The sequence below is a fragment of the Chenopodium album genome, chromosome 17 (assembly GCF_948465745.1).
Source record: "Chenopodium album chromosome 17, dcCheAlbu1.1, whole genome shotgun sequence".
Lineage (NCBI taxonomy): Eukaryota > Viridiplantae > Streptophyta > Magnoliopsida > Caryophyllales > Amaranthaceae > Chenopodium > Chenopodium album.
The window spans coordinates 5,436,123-5,457,364 of NC_137850.1; the positions used below are offsets into that span (position 1 = coordinate 5,436,123).

At 35.2% G+C, this 21,242-nt stretch overlaps 2 protein-coding genes across 2 annotated transcripts; one reads left to right on the forward strand and one right to left on the reverse strand.

The window, feature by feature from the left end:
- The first annotated feature begins 452 nt into the window (after positions 1-452).
- On the forward strand, positions 453-6,016 carry LOC145587485 (pheophorbide a oxygenase, chloroplastic-like). Its single transcript, XM_081644220.1, has 7 exons — positions 453-1,132; positions 1,315-1,550; positions 1,807-1,933; positions 2,782-2,918; positions 3,406-3,565; positions 4,360-4,638; positions 5,603-6,016. The coding sequence occupies exons 1-7, from the start codon at positions 701-703 to the stop codon at positions 5,855-5,857; spliced, it is 1,626 nt and encodes a 541-aa protein (XP_081500346.1). The 5' UTR covers positions 453-700; the 3' UTR covers positions 5,858-6,016.
- A 304-nt stretch (positions 6,017-6,320) lies between these two features.
- LOC145588561 (uncharacterized) lies at positions 6,321-7,795 on the reverse strand. Its single transcript, XM_081645197.1, has 2 exons — positions 7,362-7,795; positions 6,321-7,212 (listed from the first exon to the last, which is right to left on the reverse strand). Exons 1-2 carry the CDS (start codon positions 7,793-7,795, stop codon positions 6,321-6,323), a joined length of 1,326 nt encoding a protein of 441 aa, XP_081501323.1.
- Between the last annotated feature and the right edge of the window lie 13,447 nt (positions 7,796-21,242).

The following is a 21,242-nucleotide window of genomic DNA, read 5'->3' on the forward strand; positions in this document are numbered from 1 at the left end:
AAAAAGCAACAATGCATATAATTAAAAAAATTTACGAGTGCGATAAGCCGATAACACAAAAATTGATGAATAACTTATTTTATTATATGCCGGTACGATAAATCGACAATAGAATAATTTATAATGATAATTAAAAATCGTACAACAATTTGGGAAGTAATTTGGTAAAAACTAGTCGTTAATGGCTGTTGCAAAGTAGTCGTTTATAGCTGTTGGAAAACGGTTATTAAACGGCTACTTGCACGGGCCGTGCCTGACGGGTCGCGTGCCGTGCTAGGCCGTGCCTATTTTTAAAAAGTTTGTTCATGGCACGGCCCACGCCCACACCTGAGCCGCCATGCTGGGCCATGCCGCCGCCCGTGTGCTGGCACGGTCTATGCCGACCTTTAGTCCACACCTTTCAAATACCAAATCAAACTATTGTCCGAAAACACCAGTTTTTCAGTCCCACCACCTGCAATCAAATCCCCACAACTGGAAATTTGACAAAACAAATGAAAAACATGTGGTTGTAATCCTCCATTGTCGTCTTCTCGAATTCCCTGCTCCTTTCGAACTTCTTCACGACTGTTCTTTCTTTCTCATACTTGCACGCAAACTCTTCTTTCTATCTCTTTCTCCATAATTCTCAACTCAATCTCCATTTTTCATAAATCTTAGAGAAACTTCATCTTCCATTACAGCTTAAACAACCCCAAGAATGGCATTTTCTCTCTCTACCACAACACCCACTCCATCTTCAACTTCTCTCACTAAATTCTCCCCTCTCCCCTTTCTCTCTCCTCACCATCGCAAATCCCAGATCATTTCTTCTTCTAGAAGGTTCTCGAATTTTCCAGTATTACGTGTTACCGCTCCTTCAATCAGCTCTCCTGAAGAAAAGCAAGGAGAAGAAGAAGTACCCATTGATTTAGATGACGTCGTTTCACCTGGAGCTGAAGAAACAGAGCAATCCTCCAAATTTACATGGCGAGATCATTGGTACCCTGTCTCTCTTATTGAAGATCTCGATTCTCGCGTTCCTACCCCTTTTCAGCTACTTGGACGCGACGTTGTTTTGTGGTTTGATAAGTTGAATAATCAATGGGTTGCTTTCGATGACAAATGCCCACATCGTCTTGCTCCTCTATCTGTAAGAATTTCGACAATTTTTTATTAAATTCATGTTTTTTGTTTGATTTAATGAAGTGGGTTTCTTGTATTTTTGATTGATTTGATGAATTGGATCCTTTTAAACTCCTCAATTTGGTTGATTTTGGTGGTATTGATTTGACATTTATAAATTATGTTGTGATGATTTGGATGATTTGTTAGGAAGGGAGGATAGATGAAAATGGGGATTTGCAATGCTCGTATCATGGTTGGTCTTTTAATGGTTGTGGGTCGTGTACTCGGATCCCCCAAGCCCGATCGGAGGGACCGGAAGCTCGGGCCGTGAAGTCACCTAGAGCCTGTGCCACAAGGTTTCCAACTATGGTGTCTCAAGGCTTGCTCTTTGTTTGGCCTGATGAGAATGGATGGGAGAGAGCCAGTGTAACTCAACCTCCTAGGTAACTTATCCTAAATTCTTAGAAATGTGAATTAGTTTGTAATTAAATAATGATTATGCTTTGGCAGTTTGGCTTTCATGTATTTTATATTGAATATATAGTTAATTAGTACTTGGTAGTTAGGTGTAAGATAATTGTTTATTACGTAGTAGCTAGTTATTATATTCATTTTTATTTAATGTTTGTGGTGTGTTATAAGTAGGACATTGTTTGGAATATTAATTGCTGATTTGGGGTTGTGTTGTTTATTGGCTAGGTTGCCAGATGACTTTGATAAGCCTGAATTTGCCACAGTATCGATCCAGCGTGATTTGTTTTATGGCTACGATACTTTGATGGAGAATGTCTCGGATCCTTCTCACATAGACTTTGCTCATCACAAGGTCTACTTCAATCTTGGACCATTGCGTTTTTAGTTGACCTTAATATGTATGTCAGTATGTGTGATGTGGTTTAGAGTTTAGACTAAGGTTTAGAAGTTTTGGTTGCCATTTGATCAAAGCAATTTGCCACTAAGCTTCTTCTCTTCAGGTTAATTTGATTTTGAACTAAAATGAGATTCTAAAAGTAAAACGTCAAAAGTACATTTTGAAATCTTTAAAATTCGTTAGTTTAAAAATTATCTCAATAAGACTCGAGCTTCTAAATTTCACAAAGTGACAATAAGTATTCTTTTTTACATTAGCCCTGCCAAGTGTTAAATTACCAATATCACTCACTAGGACTTAAAGACATACCCTAACAGTTTCCGAGTCAAGTCATTTCTCAAAGCTTCAAAGCCTAATAAAAGGCATAATGGATTTTTTTTTTTTTTTTTGGTAGCTGGCCATTTGAATGCGGACATGCTAATTGGGTGACTAGTGTAAACACTAAACACTCATCGTATGCAAGTACTGCAACACCTGTCATAACCTAGTGAATCCCTTCTTTGAAATGAAACTCTATGGCAGCTTTTATCAGTTGGATTCAATATAACACTAAAATTGCTTCTACTTACTGCATACCTTCCATAACTTATTCACTCAATCCTCATATAATAGCATGGCGTGCTGGAAGTTGATTTATCTTTTGCTTTGATTATTGGAGACTCTGTAAGACGTGTTATATTCATAGGCAACGTAGGCATTGAAGTTTCTGTGTATAAGGAACCTCATTTTAAAGATTGTCCTTAAGAGCTGAATACTCTTTGCTGTAGCTGACTCCATCCCTATATGCTTTTTTACAAATCCAGGTTACAGGAAGGAGGGACAGGGCCAAGCCTTTGCCATTCAAGGTTGAATCCAGTGGTCCTTGGGGCTTTGCTGGAGCCAATGATGACAACCCAAAAATAAGTGCTGAATTTATTGCACCTTGTTACTATATGAATAAGTAAGTCCGAGATTGTCTGCTATGTTTAAGCTATTATGCATAATAGTTGGGGTTTGTCGTATTGGAATTGGTTTGACCAATTTTGTTATTGTACTTCAATCTAGGATGCATTACAGTCATAATGAAGGAATTGTCAGTATGCCTTGTCTAGAGCCTGGCAGAAAATCCATTTCTAATGTTTGAGTGGATAGTTTCTGTTATTTTGGTTCTGTTTTCATTACAAATTTATGGGATGTTTTACTGTCTTGTAGCATGCTTCAAAAAGGGCTTTATTCAATTCCCTCCTCCTAAAGAATGATAATTTTTGTTGGACTATAAGATGATGGTGGAGGAAGATTTATGTCGATGACTACACGGAATAATCAAATTTGGTTCATGTAGCCTACCCCACTTATGGGATTAAGGCTTTGATTGATTGATTGATATAAGATGATTTATTGAACTAGTTGTTTCCACAAATGTGATGATTTTCTTTTTCTTGGCTCAGGATAGAGATAGATGCAAAGCTTCCTATTGTAGGTGACCAGAAGTGGACAATATGGATATGTTCCTTCAACATACCAATGGCACCTGGCAAGACACGTTCAATTGTTTGCAGTGCTCGTAACTTTTTCCAGTTGACAGTGCCGGGTCCTTCTTGGTGGCAGGTGAGAGCTTGAAATTCGCACTATTGAAAAGATGATGCCATCCTCTGTCATATACTTGAAAATATGCAAATTTTGTGTGTTTCTTTTCTTACTCTGCGGAGATAGATTTTATTGTCTGAACTTCTTTCCCTCTCTTGCTGCAATATTTAGACACACGCTATAACGGTTTGTTTGGATAACAAAGTAGAAGAGAAAGGGAGGGGAGGGAAAAAGAAGGAATGAAAGAGAGAGGGGGGGGGGGGGGGGGGGGAAGGTAAGGTCACATTTTCTCTCCAAATCTTTCGAACATTGGAAGGATTTGTTTTATTAAAGATGGAGGGAAAATGGGGCCTTCCATTTCCCTTCCTTTCCCTCCTACCCCAAAGAAGGGAGGATGAATCCCTTCTTTTCCCTTCTCTTCCTTTCCCTCCAATTCTCTCAATCCAAAAATGTGCAAATGATTCAGGATAGAGAAGGAAGGGTGAAGACATAATATATGCTAATTTGGAAGTACATATTGTCTCAGGATATTCTTTTAATAATAATTAGCTTATCTTTTCACCTTTCCCTTCTGTACAATTTAATCATTAAGGTTTCTGTTTCTTTTTCTCTTCTCTTAATCTACTAACTGATATAACAAGCTTTTTAACACGTATGAGTCCTTTCAAAAAAAAAAAAAAAAAAAAAGCATATGAGTGATGGACTATCTGCAAGAATCTTAAGCACTATCCTCGTGAAGGACTGGAGCTCAAGGAACATCATTTGTGCTTTATAATACATCTGTTCTTATTTGTTGTTGCTTCTGATTGTTTCAGGTGGTTCCAAGATGGCATGAACATTGGACGTCAAACAAAGTGTATGATGGAGATATGATTGTGCTTCAGGGTCAAGAAAAATATTTTCATTCTAAAACAACAGATGATTCTGAAGATATTAATTCACAATACACAAAAATTACTTTCACACCAACACAGTCAGATCGGTTTGTTTTGGCGTTTCGTAACTGGCTGAGACGGCATGGTGATGGGCAACCTGAATGGTTTGGTGATGTAAAGCAACAGCCTTTACCGTCAACAGTTTTGTCCAAACGTCAGGTAAGCGTTGTGCTTTAGCCTGTGATACTAAGCAAGGGGATGCTTTTGACTCTTTTGAGATGCTTATTTTCTTATTTCTTCTTTCCACGAAACCTCCAGACATGCAAATAGCCAAATAGTAAAAATGACAAACCAATTATAAATAGAAACTTTTAAAACTTATGATTATTGTCTGTGCAATAATTATCCTGGGTATTTGCACTTGGGGGGATTTGTGCTGTAGAATAGAGTGTTGGGCTAATGATTAGTAATCGCACTATCAATCAAATCTACTAGCCTGTCTGCAACCTCTTGCTGATATCCTGGGGGAGGGGGGGGGGGGGGGGGTTTCCGTGTCTCAGATGTTCAGAACCTTTCAATGGTTCCCCCTGCACTTGCAAAATGTCAATTTCTGTATGTTCAAAATTAATACTACCTCCGTTTCATCGATTAGACATTTTTCCTCTCTACTTTATGTCAAATCGTTGCAAATAATATGAAACAGAGGTAGTAGTTACATGGAACTCATTTCCTCCGGATGTAAAAGTCACATCCATATACTATTAAAAAAATGTTTGGACTAAGTTGTCACTTTCTAAAAATGTAATGGATAATCAATATTTCAATACGAAGTAAATGATTGGGAGAGGAATATAGGGTATATCTGTTACATCATGTTTGAACTTTGATTGTGAAATCTTCAAACAATGTGCCAACTAGTTCTGGATAGATGGAGTAGTTCATTCTAATTCATAAAGATATAGATTCTGTCCCCAGTTATGTTATATTACAGTATGTGGTGGTCTTATTGAATGAACCCACTTACCATTATAATTTGTGCACTGCAGTACCTCCCTAATCACAGGGCATTTCCATAATCTAGCCTTTTATAATTCATAATGTTTCTTGTAGTAGTTGGTGTGCCTAAAAGAATCGATTATGCCAAATAAAACATCTTATGCTGTGTAATATCTATTGTATGCAGATGCTGGATAGATTTGAGCAGCACACCCTGAAGTGTTCGTCATGTAAAGGAGCCTACGAGGGTTTTCAGATGTGGCAGAAATTACTGATAGGTGCAACAGTCATTTTTGCTGCTACAGCCGGCATTCCATCAGCATTGCAGTTACGGTTAATCTTAAGCGGACTTTCGATTGTTAGTGCTGCAATTGCTTATGTATTGTATGACCTTCAGAAGAACTTTGTGTTTGTTGATTATGTACACGCTGACATTGAATAGTACTGTGAAACCAGGAGAGAGTCACATGTGTATAGCCAAAAAGTCACAGTTAGGTTTATCAAAATATTCTTTGACATAGTTTACAGAATGTCAGATAATTTTGCCATTGTTATACTGTTAAATTTGCTTGAGAGGTAGAAGTCTCAAAATTTTGTGCTGAATTTCATTGGAACTCAACATGAAACAAACCAATATCATAAAAATAAACATAACAAAACAATAAATAAACATTGGATTTCATTGCAATCAAAAGTTCACACGCAAAGTTCATACAGCTAATTTGTGCCACAAGTTAATTCTATGCTCATATAGCTGCTCCCATCCAACAACACTTGACTCACGAATCCGAAACCAGAAGTCCGCAATAGGGGGAATAGGATGGTCACTTTCAAGCTCCAAATGAATAAAATGTGAGCCACCTACGATAGCAATCACGAACTCTGATTTGGGCGCAGTTGCTGTGTTAGGGGCTCACAACGGTAACACTGTGCAGCATGGGTAGACGTCGTTTCGAGCAAACCCGATACCACAAAAAAATCACCATTGCGTTGAAAAACGTAGCTATAGGAAACAAATCCTGAATGACTACCATCCAGTGAATTTCCTCACACGACCCGCCGTTCCATCTGATGCGCCAGAGTTCATAATCCAACCCGCACGGCTTACAGTAAATCTTGCTATACAACCAGGAATAAGCTGCAATCTCATTGGCAATTGTTTGTCGAATTAGTCTCCATTGTTCTTGATCACCCATGAAGAAGTCGGCCACACATCGAAAACCGCAGTTTGCATCACTAATAACGTCTTTCCACCCAACTATGTAAGGCAAAATAATTCCCGGAAGCAAGTGGACATATCTACAATCATTGATGCTGAAAAAATTAGTATGTACCTTACCAATAATGGATTGTGCTACGTATTTGGCTGTGAACTCAGGCATGTCAACACATGTACTGATGCTAAGAGTCTTCCAAAATGGATGAATTTGGTCTAAGTAGTACTTTGCCTTTGTAACAATCAAAGTATATATTCGACAAGCACATGGTATCCCATGGGTAACCCGGAGTGAACAACCACAACGTTGATGCACCCCTCCATTCAACTCCCTCATCCTCACCGTCTCAGCATCCACAATGGATAAACAATGGCTGGAAACATTTCCATTAAGGTGTTGTAACGGCACATGGTGTTTGTATTTTGAGATCATACCCGATTCTAATCTACATGCATACAAACTAAAACGAATCCCTGAGATATGAGCTGTAATCTGCTTATGTACCTCAGTCCATATCGTATCCAAATCTCCAGTAGCCGAGTCAAGAAAGTACTTTAACGGCAAATGTTGGCTCTCAACCCTACAATTATTGACATAACCAAAGTGCAGTACTTGGTCTGTCCAACACTTGACGAATTTCTCTTTATGCACTAGCCAAGTGCCCTCAAATCAATCACTTTCGGCCATCTTCCCCAAGTAGTTTTCAGTCTTTGGAGGGCTTGCTCATACTCCGCTTCGGATGAAGCATCCATGACATGTTTCCATCTATCTTTCGTAAAATTAAATCCCATTAACATGTTTTTGAAAAATGCAGTCACGTAAGCCTCCACTTCCTTGTTAATATGCCATCGACAAAACAAATGTGTTGTGTTGGGAAATACACTCCTTAGCGACGCACATAAGCCAAGCTCACCGTCGCTTAAAAATACTGATGGCTCTCTTTCGTTACCGATCAACACTCTCAATTTCTCCAACACCCATCGATAGCTCTCTTCGGTCTCTGATCGCATAAACACATAACCAACAAGAAAGTTTCGATTTGTTGGTGTAACCCCAACAATCTCAAAAAATGGCATGTCATATTCATTGGCCTTGTAAGTAGAATCCATACCAATCACGTAAGGATATGAGCGTAACAACTTCATTGTGTCCAGGTGTGCCATGAATGTTTGCATCATAACATTTCAGCATCAGACATAACCCAGGTAACGTATTTGCTCTCTCTAGCCAAATGAAGGACCTGCTGAACAAACTCTCTCCCCTAAAATCGCTCCATTCTGATGTCACTCCTATAGTTGTATACGTGCCTGATGTTCAGATGATCATTAGGATATTTTTCCTTAAGAGTTGCCATGATCCTACGAGGCGGCACATGTGCCTTCGTCATATCACGCACCACCTGTTTCGCACCTGAGACCACTGATTTGACGATAACCCTCCGGATATACAACGAAAGGATGATTGTGTGTGCCAGTAATATCATTTTTACAAAAGATCTTCCAACCATTTGTGATTTTCTCATACTCAATCTTTATGTAAAAGGGGCAACTATTTGCCTTGCCTTTTGTATTCTTGCGTATCGCGCTCTCCAAATTTCTTTCCTTTCTCTTCTTCCCACGATCACAAGCCAAATATCAAATTGGACGACCATCATGGGAGCTTCTGTAAGATGATTTCGTGAATAGAAATCCAATTGGTCGTGCAATTCCATTCGCCCATTCAACAGCATCATCAAAACTCGAAAATATCGTGTTTGTTTGAAAATGTCCACTATAGTTCACACCATCGCCACTGTCCTCCGGCTCCAATTCCTTTATATCAAAACAAAACATACTATATAAGAACCGACATAACAACATAAACAATACTACTACTGAACAATTAAGTTAAAGCATATTCCACACTAATTAAACTCAACTTTCAGCTATACTCTGATCTTAAAATGAATGAAGTATCAATTATTTGAGATATATATTTTACTTACAAATTCCACACTAATTTCTTAAAACATCATTTAAATCTATATTAGTATTAGAAACTATTAAACCTATAGTAACGATTTCTAAACATATTATCAATTGTAACCATGTATTAACAATTGCTAAACAATATTAACAATCATCAATTAAATCCATAAATGTTATAAACAATTGTAAACATAATAACACTTATAATCATATTAACAATCAAATGCACATTTGCACCCAAAAAAAAAAAAAAAAAAAAAAAAAAAAAAAAAAAAAAAAAAAAAAACAGAGTTTGAACCGACTGAAAATCAAATTAGGTGAATTATACTTTCAAATTGTGATTCTTTTTAATCCGTACCTCACAAATTGTTAGTAAAACTAGTAATAATAATAGGTAGTAATGAACTAATGATTAACTTATTAACAATTGACAGCGAATTTAAGTGATTTAAATCAATAACTAGTTTGGTCCTTATTTTTAATAGAGTTTCCAAGCAACCTAGATATTATGAGTTAAAATAAGACCCTATCCACCTCACTTTAATTTCAATTCAGTTTAGTTCATCTCTTAATTTTCTTTTCTCTTATAATATTCATTTCACCTCTATTTAGTTCAATTCAAGTCCAATCAGTTCAGTTCACCTCACTTCAGTAAATGTAAACTGAATAGAACTGAAAGGAATATTAAATGACTTTTATACCTATATAATTACTTGTACGTGCACTAATGAGTTTGCTTTTTCATGCTTACAAAAAAATAAAATAAAAAATAAAGGTTTGTTTTTCAATGGAGATACGAAATTTATAGGCGTTTCATGCAATAGTAATGAATTAAATAGGTTTTCAAAAAAGTAATAAATCAAATATATAATTGCTGCACTTACTTGTACTGGGGCAGTGGTATTATTCCCTGACATTACTTCGGTGGCGGAGTCGGCAGTAAGTCGTCGGTGGTGGTTGTGGTGGTGAAAGATCTTCGCGGTTACCGTGCCGGGAAATGAAGCAAGTGTTGGAGAGAGACGGTGGTGGATCTTTGGCAGAAGTGGCGGAATTACGGCGGTGGTTGGTTTGCGTCAGGGGACCACGGTGGTGGATTTTGAGAAGAGAGAGAAAGTAAGAGAGGAAGGGTGGTGGGGTACGGTAGAGAGGGAAGGGGTTGGGGGTTTTGTATAAGGGTATGAAGGTCAAATGTGGACAAAGGGCGTTAGTTAGCAAATTGGCTTTAAAAATGAGTAAATTCGTTTTCAAATCGACTCAGTTCAATGATTTTAATCTGGATTCATTATGACCTGAACCGATTACAATCTGATGAATCAGAAACCACTCCTAATAAAAACTGCAAATAAAATAAAAACAAAGCAAATCGATTCGATAACTTTTTAAAACCGACCCGCTAGTCATTTGAATTGTTATAAAACGAAACCGATAAACCCAACCAGAAACAACATCACCCTTGAGTAGTTGGGTGTATATAATGTGTTGACCTTTTTTGAATTGACATCCTAGTAGACTTTGACTAGATAAAATTGACTTAGATGTCTCATACAAAATTGTATTTATTAAAAACTTTCAAAAGAAGTGTATTTATTTTCCTGTAAAAAAAAAGGTGTATTTATTTTTATGTTTATAAGTTCGTTTAAACTTGTTACACCATTGGTGTGATTTAAATACCCTTGTTGGATTTTAGCATTTCATGTTCATATGACCTTAAAGTGTTCTAGATCAGATAATCACAGTAGTCAATAATCAGTCATGTTCCTGAAATGCCCAAGCTATTAAATCTATGACATGGGCTTTTATATGTTGTTATCTTTTTAATTAGATCAAATTCCATCTGTTGAGTCTAATTATGTAGCTAATAACCTTTTTTTATCTCAAAAAGAAATTGAGGCAATAGGCTTAAAAGAACAATACTAGATGAAAAAATCACAAAAAGAAAGAGAGGCAATAGGCAATAAGCAAATAAACTGTATTTTTATTATTTATTATTATTCATTATTTATAAAACTCTCCTTTACAATCGATGAAACCATCTACGAATAGCTAGTTTCTTTAAAAGCCAAACCTTGAATTACAATCATTATCTATGTCATAGAAGGTTTTACAATCAACAAATTGACTTGCATCACGATTTAGGCAAAAGTAGAGCTCCAATATAAACCTTCCTCTCCAATCACAATGAATAAATGGTTCTTTAATGTGATCCATTCCACTAAAAGCTGCTCTTACGCTCCTCGCAGTTAAACGCCTATCCCCCGGGTGAATTCCTGAAGTTAATCACCAATGTATACGTTAAAGCATAATGTTATTACTTATTAGACAAATTATGTGACGATTAACTTTTGAGTATTGTATGTAAGATATAAAAAATTCAAAAGTTGCACCTATTATGTAACAGAGGTAGTAATTTGATGAAATAGAGAGTAGGAATTAAGCCTTAATATTGTTTGTCTGCTAGTGCTGCAGGGCAGCTTTTCTTATTCTGTCTTTTATTGCATGAGCTGTAAGAGTGCTAGTGGTTTGTCACTAGGGTTGTGTAGTAGTGTGTCATATATAAGGCACAGAAATTCTTGTAGCAGTCATTCAGAAAAATTTACACAAAAATGCTCAATGAAAAGATCCTGCTCTTATCACATTTGCTGCTGCTGCTGTTATTCTGTTTTTGCTAAAAATCGTGCCTTTATGTTTCTCATCATGGTATCAGAGCAGAGGTAAGTAAATTAACAGCATTCATATAGAAAAGTTTAAAGATTTGTTCTTTAATATTTAAAACTGTAGATCTGTAGGAGAAACATATAAAGGTGACATCTTTATTGTTAAAATCTTACTATACTCCTGCTGTATTGAAACATGTCGACTGTAATAGAGACTACCAGTCCCCTATATTTGCACCCCTCTGATGGAAGCAACTCTATCAGCATAGAAAAACTAGAAGGGTCAAGTAATTACAGGTCTTGGAAAAGATCAATGGAAATCAGTTTAGGATCCAAAAGAAAGTATGGATTTGTGACTAGAACAGTAGGAAGAGATCTGAGTGATCGAGTGAAACAAGAAGCATGGGATACTTGTAATAATATGATAATAGCATGGATATTAGGAAATGTGTCAGATTCCATTAAGAAGTCTATTATGTTTATTAGCAACTGCTCTCAGATTTGGAAACAGCTTGAGCAAAGATATGCTATTGCAAATGGTTCAAGGAAGTATCAATTGAACAAAGAAATATATGAAACAAAGCAGTCAGGCAAAAGTGTGACTGACTACTACACAGATTTAAAGATCTTGTGGGAGGAACTAGAGAGCATGACAAGTTTACCTCCCATTACTACTACTAATGCAGAAATTACTGCATTTCTCACTGCCTTGAATCAGCATCAGAATGAGCAGAAGCTGTTTCAGTTTCTGAATGGGTTGGATGAAAGTTACAGTCAACAACGAAGTCATTTGCTCATGCAAACACCTTTGCCTAGTGTAGATTCAGCATGTAACACTCTACATCAAGAGGAGAATCAGAGAACAGTGCTGAAAAATGTGAAGGAAGAAGCAGAACCCTTGGCAATGTTTAGCAAAGGGAGCAATGAAGTAATGACAGGAGAAGTGTTTTGTACTCACTGTGGTAAGATTGGTCATCTCAGGGAGAAGTGCTGGTATCTAAAGGGATTTCCAAATGGACATCCAAGAGCTCAAAGAGAACCTAGAGTGAGCAACAACAGAGGTGGCTTCACTGGTGGATTTAGAGGTGGAAGAGGAAATAGAGGAGGTAGAGTAGGAAGAGGTGGAAGAACTGCTGCAAATGTGCATACAGAAACAGGTAGTACAAGCAGTAACTCTTCTGCTCTGCCCTTTAATGCAAGTCAACTAGAGCAGCTGGTAAAAATGTGGCCAACTGTAGGGAAATCTGGTGGAACAGGACAGGAAGAAGAAGATGATCTTGACTTTACATATGCTGGAATGGTGAGCTGTCATTTTGCCAATGCAGCTAATACACCTTGGATCATTGATTCAGGAGCATCAGATCATATGACAGGGAACTTGGAAGTGCTTGAAAATGCTGAGAAGTGCAGAAGTGAAGCAAAAATAAATCTTCCAACAGGTCACACATCTGGAATTACTCATAAAGGATGTGTGAGCCTAGAGAATGGGATAAAACTCAGAGAAGTCTTATATGTTCCTGTCTTCAAGCATAATCTGTTATCTGTACAGAAGTTGGTGGAGAATGAGTCATGCAAAGTGGACTTTCATGCTCATTATTGTGTGATACAAGACAAGAAGACTGGAGAGATCAGAGGGATAGGCAAGGCTGAGAATGGTCTGTACTATCTCATAAATGAGTCAATGAAGAATGTGATTAAGAAACTTGGTGAATTGAAGAGACTTGGTGAGAAAGTGGCCTTGAATTCAACAGTGACTCTTCCAGGAACTGTGAGAAATGTGAACAAGCTGAGTGAACCAACTCTTTGGCACCAGAGGTTAGGTCATGCACCCATGATAAAAATTAGAAAAATTGAAGATCTGAAAGGGATTGAGAAGAAATGTGAGGATGTGTGCCTGACATGTCCTGTTGCCAAGTTCACAAAGTTGCCCTATACATTGAGCAACTCTAGAGCAAAACAAGCTTTTGAGCTGATTCACATAGATATCTGGGGAGCTTATAAAGTGCCAACTAGATACAATCAAAGATATTTTCTGACAATAGTGGATGATTTCTCCAGGGTTACATGGATAAAATTGCTGAAAGAAAAATCTCAAGAATTCAATGCTATAGAGGAATTTGTTCATATGAGCAAAACTCAATATGGAAAGAAAGTGAAAAACATAAGATCTGACAATGCACTTGAATTTGATGATGAGAGTTGCAAGAAGTTGTTCTGGAAATTGGGAATTGTGCATCAGACAAGTTGTGTGGACAGACCACAACAAAATGGAAGAGTTGAGAGAAAGCATAGGAATATCTTGGAGATGGCAAGAGCTCTAAGGATACAAGCTGAAATTCCATTGCAATACTGGGGTGACAGTGTGCAGACAGCTGTGTACATCATCAACAGACTGCCCACACCACTCTTGAACCATAAGAGTCCATATGAGGTACTTACTAAAACTAAACCTGTTTACAGTCATATGAAAGTATTTGGATGTTTGGCCATGGCTAGTAATCCAAGTAGAAATGTAGACAAGTTTAGCATGAGGGGTGTACCATGTGTGTTTTTAGGGTATCCTCTAAATCAAAAGGGATACAGGCTGTTAAATTTGGCAGAAAACAAAATATTTGTGAGTAGAGATGTAAAATTTCATGAATCCATTTGTCCTTACAAACTATTTCACTCTCATAGTAAAACTCAGTTTGAAATTTATAGACAATACAGGAATTTGTATTGACAATAAGGGAATAGTGGATGATGAGAGGACTGCAATGGAGGGAGATGAGGAAATAGATCATGTAGAGGATGAAGAAACTGAGGAAGACATTGTTCAACCTGATAATGATCAGAATAATGATGAGGAAGGAATGAGAAGAAGCACTAGACCACATGTGCCTCCCAAATGGCACAAAGACTATGTGATAGGAAAAACCTCAACCAATTTTTCTGTTAAAACTGTCCCAGAAAAAATACAAACCATTGCTAATATCCCAACCAGCAATACCTTTTCTGTGTTGATGTCTAAAGTCATAAAAACCTCTGAGCCAAAATCTTTCAAACAAGCTGTGAAAAAACAAGAGCGGGTTGATGCAATGAATGAGGAATTAGAAGCCTTGGAAAGTAATAATACTTGGGAAATAACTGATCTTCCCGAGGGAAAAAGGGCTATAGTTTGTAAATGACTGTACAAAACCAAATACAAGCCTAATGGAGAGAAAGAGAGAGACAAGTCAAGACTTGTCATTCTAGGAAACAAGCAAGTGTATGGTGTTGACTATGACCAAACATTTGCACCTGTGGCAAAAATGACCACTGTAAGGTCTTTGCTTGCTGTTGCTGCCCTAGAAGAGTGGATTGTGCATCAAATGGATATTAAAAATGCTTTTTTGCATGGTGAATTGCAGGAAGATGTGTATATGAAGTTACCTCAATGGTATACAGGAATTGGAAGCAGAGTGAGTGTTCATGGAGAGGGGGAGCAAGCTGACCAGAAAACTGACAAAGTCTGCAAACTGAACAAATCTCTATATGGGCTTAAGCAAGCTCCTAGACAGTGGTTTGCAAAGTTGAGTGGAGCCCTAAAAAGCAATATGTTCCTGCAGTCAAAATCAGATTACTCCTTGTTTTGTAAGAAAAAAGGGAAAAGTTTGACAGTGATCCTAGTCTATGTTGATGATTTGATAGTTGCTAGAAATGACATGAAGGAAATCAATGAGGCAAAATTGTTTCTTGCATCTCAATTTAACATGAAAGACATGGGTGAGTTGAGATACTTTCTTGGAATTGAAGTAGACAGGAGTGAACAAGGGATGTTCTTGTCTCAAAGAAAGTATGTATATTACAGATATACTGGAAGAATATGACATGATGAATGTGAGACCTCTCAAGCTTCCCATGGATCCACATCTAAAACTAAAAGCTGATGGTGGAAATGTCATGGCTGACCCTGAACCATATCAAAGGCTAATAGGCAAACTCATCTACCTTACTATCACAAGACCTGACATCTCCTTTACAGTACATGTGCTAAGCAAATTTATGCACAAACCAACTGATGTTCACTATCAGTGTGCTATAAGAGTTCTCAGATATTTGTCAGGGTCAACTCAACAAGGAATTCTTTTAGCCTCAAAAGGAAGTGCTGAGCTCAAAGCCTACTGTGACAGTGACTGGGCAGGGTGCCAGAGCACTAGAAGATCAACATCAGGATTTTGCATTCTCCTTGGGAGATCTCCAATCTCTTGGAAATCAAAGACACAGTCTACAGTTGCAAGAAGTACTGCAGAAGCAGAATACAAATCAATGGCATTGACAGTATGTGAAGTGATGTGGGTCAAGGAATTGCTAAAGGATCTGGGAATGACTAAGCTAGGGACAACATCTATATTCTGTGATAATCAAGCTGCATTAGCCATTGCTGCAAATCCTGTGCATCATGAGAAAACAAAACATGTTGACATTGACTGTCATTTTATTCGAGACAAGTCAAGTGAAGGGGTCATTGCTCCTACTTATGTTCACAACTCTCAGCAACTTGCAGATATGTTTACCAAGATTCTATCAGTTGAACAAATGAATCAATTAATGACCAAGCTTGGAGTTCAGTCTCAGCCTTCACTCTCAGCTTGAGGGGGAGTGATGAAATAGAGAGTAGGAATTAAGCCTTAATATTGTTTGTCTGCTAGTGCTGCAGGGCAGCTTTTCTTATTCTGTCTTTTATTGCATGAGCTGTAAGACTGCTAGTGGTTTGTCACTAGGGTTGTGTAGTAGTGTGTCATATATAAGGCACAGAAATTCTTGTAGCAGTCATTCAGAAAAATTTACACAAAAATGCTCAATGAAAAGATCCTGCTCTTATCATATTTGCTGCTGCTGTTGTTATTCTGTTTTTGCTAAAAATCGTGCCTTTATGTTTCTCATCATAATTTAATTTGTACATATTGTAACATATATAGTATATATGATGCGTATCATGAACTCGAGTTTTGTTATCTAACCTGCATTCCTTAGCATTCCTACGATATCAAGACCATTAATAATATCCGCAGTGATAGTGAAGTATTGTGTTTGGTTGAACATGGGCTCGGTACACGTTCCATGCTTATCCCATTCATGTTTCCAAAAGAGAAGTATGTAGTTGGATCCATAGTGGTAAGATCAGGCTAAAAATGCTTTAGAATGTTGTAACGTGGTGCGATGGCATTCGGGTCAAATTGTGGCATAGGACTACATTCTATTGGAGACGAGTGCCCTGGAAGTCTATGTGCCCCCGGTGGGAACGCCTTTTGCAGCCATAAGCCATGAACCATGAAATAGTTCGGGAGAACCACACCCGGTGGCCTAGTGCATCTGGTTGTACGGCAAAAGTTGGTAGGCCATGGCAATGCTAAAATGAAGTGGTCGATACTCTCCCTTGGGCTACTTGGCGGCTCCAAATCCCCCAATGATACAACTATTAAGTACATACCCATAACAAAGAAATATAACCAAATTACTAACTCTTAATTACAACCAATAGGTATTATTTGTAAGACATAAAATATTTCTTTGTATAAAAATTAATGGAGGTAATTATATTATTTTGTGTTATTGTACGCATGCATATTGAGTATTAAATTAAGATTTAGTGGGTTTTTGTAAAAAGTTTGAAAATTAACATTCTTATTTATACATTGATGTGTTCATGAGTAAAATATTTTGACCTAAGTAGAAAAATCTCAAATTTATTTTACATATCATAAAAAGGGATAGTTTTCAAATGGCTACAATAAAATTGTAGTCATTATATTAGATTAAATCTCAACCATTCATTAATTATTGACTAATCCAACCCTTTAATTGGATGACTTTGTAGTTTAAAAAAACAGAAAGTAGTTTGACAAAATAAAATTAAAATAAAAAACTACGACACGTTCTCTTAGTTTCTTTCTACTTTGTACTTTGCTTTACTCCTTCTTAGCAATTGCATCTTTTTTCAAGATTTTCCCAGGAAAAAGAAATTAAGGCTAAGATCTAGTTCGCTGGATTTATCATTACATTCATTTGCAATTACTATCTTATGACATTTGAATTCGATGACAATATATTGCAGTTACTACGACATGGATGATGGGAGTTGGGTGATGATGATGAATTTTTTATTTGGGTGGGAAAAAATCCAATTATGCCTTATTAATTCTTAATTACATAATCATCCGTGTATATGCATTTTGATAGAGATATCTTTTAGTTTGGAGGTAGAGAAACCATTAACGGCAGAAAACCATATTTTTGAGTAAGAAATACGAACGTTTTTTTTTTTTAGTTAATTTTTTTATGTCAAACAATTACATGGACGGACTAGATTGATCCTTAAATTTTTAAGAGTCAAGACTAAAAATGGTTACAATGACTACAATTTTGTTGTAGCCATTGAAAAGTCATCCCATAAAAAAGCCATGATGACAAAAAAAAAAAAAAAAAAAAAACAACAACCAAATTCTAGAGATTGAGCTATCGTTGCTATGGAATTTGCTTCTTAGATGAATGATGATTTATTAGGCATGTTTAAATGTTTAGCTGTTCTTTCAAAAAAAAAAATTGTTTAGTTGTTGACTAATTTAGTAGGATGGTTTAATCATGCAACTACATAAAAATTCTATGGTAATCATCCTAAAATAATTACTATTATTTAAAATTTTTATTCGTTGAATTTTTTTATTTATTTTTTATATCAAAATTAATTATAACTGTTTTTCTTTTCATATTTTAAAACTTATTTTAATTTTAGTTATTTTTTAAATATTTTTAATTAATTTATGAATTATTTTTTAATTTCAGTAATTAAAATTTTTTTTTTAAAAAAAAAACTAAACTTGGAAAATTAGAAAAAATTAATAGATTTCAAAATTAATAACTGAATTATAAAAATTAGATAAATTATTTATAATTAACTTTGACAGTAAAAAAATAAATCAAAATCATCCAATAAAAAAATTAGTATAATAGTAGTTATTTTCACGATGATTACCCTAGAGTCATCCAGTGTTTCATTACACTGATTGTTTGATTTAGCTAGTAGTTATACTTGTTTATATAAATATTTGGTAAATTAGTAAAACTTGGTCATAGCATATAAAAGATTTACCTGGTGAAACGATTATTAAGATGGTCACCAAACTTGCTATAAGATAATTGATCTTCTCCATGTTAATGTTGTAAAATCTAAGGAAAAAACACCAAGTCAATAATACAATAGATTACTTCATTAATAGGTGGAGAGTCACAACAAAATATATTTCTGTAATTTTTTTAATCTACTTGGAATATCTCTACTATCAACTAGAATAAATGACATCTTCGTGGAAATAATAATGTGACATGACATTGATGACAAGAAAATATAGCCAATCTTTGTTTGTATTTAATTCACCATTTTTGTTTTTATGTTAAATTATCGTGTCTTTTGACAATAAATTTCTACTACATTATTATTTATGTCACTTTATTATATTTGTCTCGTATAATAGTAAATAAATTTTTTGAAATATAAAAAATTAGAAAATTCAAAAAAAAAAAAAAAAAAAAAAAAAAAAAAAGGCATAAAGTATAGTTTAGAGATTTTGTAAAACAAACCAATTGCAAAAACTTTTCCATTTTATAAAACACACAGTAAACCTTAGAGACTTAGAGTACAACCAAGTGAACCAACAAATTGCCAAGCTACTTATGTACTCTATAGACCAAGAATGTGATTATTAATCTTAAATGAAAATATTAACATGTAAACATAGTAGAAGTGAACTGCATTAAAAATAAAAAATAAAAAATAAAAAATAATGTGTATGGAGAGTACCTCTAGCTTCAATTCTAGCTGTAGTATCCAATAATAATCTATCATTTATTAAAGCTTAAACAATTTATAATGAGATTAGTCAAATAATCTGTCAATGATATCTCTTTATTAAGAAATTATCTTGGGGATATATAATCTGTGTACATATCTAATATTGATTTTCAACAGAATCAAACTAAATACTTTCCAATTTGAACTTACATTTGTGGGAATATAATATTTCAAGGATTCAAGGATCATAAAATCCATATAGATATTGGATGCAAGACAAAGTCTTGTGTACAACAGCTATACGTTATTTTATTGTAAAACGGGTTAAATTTATGATAAAAGTACTTAAATTACCCTTTATACTGCAAAAGGTATTATTTTCTATTAATAAATTTTATCTTATAAAAAAACTTATAATGTATTAGATTAATCATATTAGTCTTTATACTATTTAATCATGTATTTATAAGAAATTACACATTAAAATAAAATTTAAACCAACGACAAATTAAAAATTACTCTTTAAGTGGTTAAAGTTACAATAAGAATAGTTAAAATTATGTTCAAACGAACCGTTTTACGTAAAATTAATGTACACCCGTTGTACACAAAACTTTCTCTAGATGATCAACGTGATCTTAAAAAGTTTTTTTAGATCTTAAAAAGTTTGGATTTATCTTGAAAAAGCAATTCTAGTAAGGCCCTGTTCACTTTACCTTAAAAAAAAATATTCTGTAAAATAAATTTTAGTTAAGCAAAAATAATTTCATTTCAGTAAATTAATTTCAGTTCAGTAAAAATAATTTAAATTCAGCAAAAATAATTTCAGTTCAGCGAAAATAAGGTGAAGTGAACGGCGGTTAAGTAGTAACACCAATATAAGGTCAATATATAATGTTGAAACTGTGAAAAAAGGAGAGTATTTTATTGCAATTGCAATTTTGGAGACGGCGCTGCAAGAAGAACTGGATACTTAAAGGCGATTGCTTGTCTAAGTTATTGTTCTTTAAGGTCAAAAGTCGTCAGAAGAAGAATGAGATTAGTTCCTTACTTGATGGCCACGGAGAGCATGGACAGTCGGATGTTCAGCGTGTTGTTGTGCAATCTCTTAAGAAAACCTTCAAATGTGATTGCATGTCTCCTTATGATCTGGAAATTGACATTGTCCTTCATAAATTAGATCTTCCTCGATTCAATTCCTCTCAACTTGCTAATTTGGAACGTCCCTTCTCGACCTCCGAGATTCGAATTGCTCGCTTTAGGGAACTATAAGTCTCTAGGCCCTTACGGAATTACAGTCGAATTTTTCAAGTCTAACTAAGACATTGTGAGAGAGTCAATTGTTTCAGGTATTCAAAGTTTCTTTCAAACCAGGTTTCTCCTAATAGAATGGAATCATTCTTTCCTTATTTAATAAAGAATTTGATCATGTATTTTTCATTGCGTCCTCTCATTAGATGACACTATACCATATATATTAACAATATCATATAATACTATTTTACCTCACAAATAACAATGAGCTATATATATGAAGGCATCCATGTTATTTAACTATTACCTTATTCATCTTACTTAGGCCCTGTTCACTTCACCTTAAAAAATTAATATTAAGTAAAAATAATTTCAGTTCAGTAAAAATAAATTCAGTTCAGTAAAATTCAGTTTTCTTAAAGAAGAATTATAATAGAAAATTAGTAAAAATAATTTCAGTTCAGCAAAAATAATTTCAATTCTATAAAATTAATTTAAGTTCACTAAAAATAATTTAAGTTCAGCAAATATAATTTTGTTTCTAGTAAAAATAATTTCAGTTCAGCAAAAATAAGGTGAAGTAAACGGGGCCTTACTTAAAATTTTTTATTAAAAAAAAAGTTAAAAAAGATAAGGTGGCTTGTCACAAAGCACAACATACCATATTAGAGTAGGACACTGTCCGATACATATCGTCTTGTGTCCAATGAGTGTCGGTGTCTAACATGGTGACCGACACGGACACGACAGTTGGGTGAAGTGTCCATGCATTCTAAGATATAATCGCCATTGTTAGAGAATTTTTTTTTTTTTTTTTTTTTTTTTTTTTTTTTTTTTACTATTGTGTTGTTTGGTGCAATGCATTTTAAATTTCCTCTTGACAGGATTAACACTAAGGTGTATTCTATTAACCTAATTTTCATAT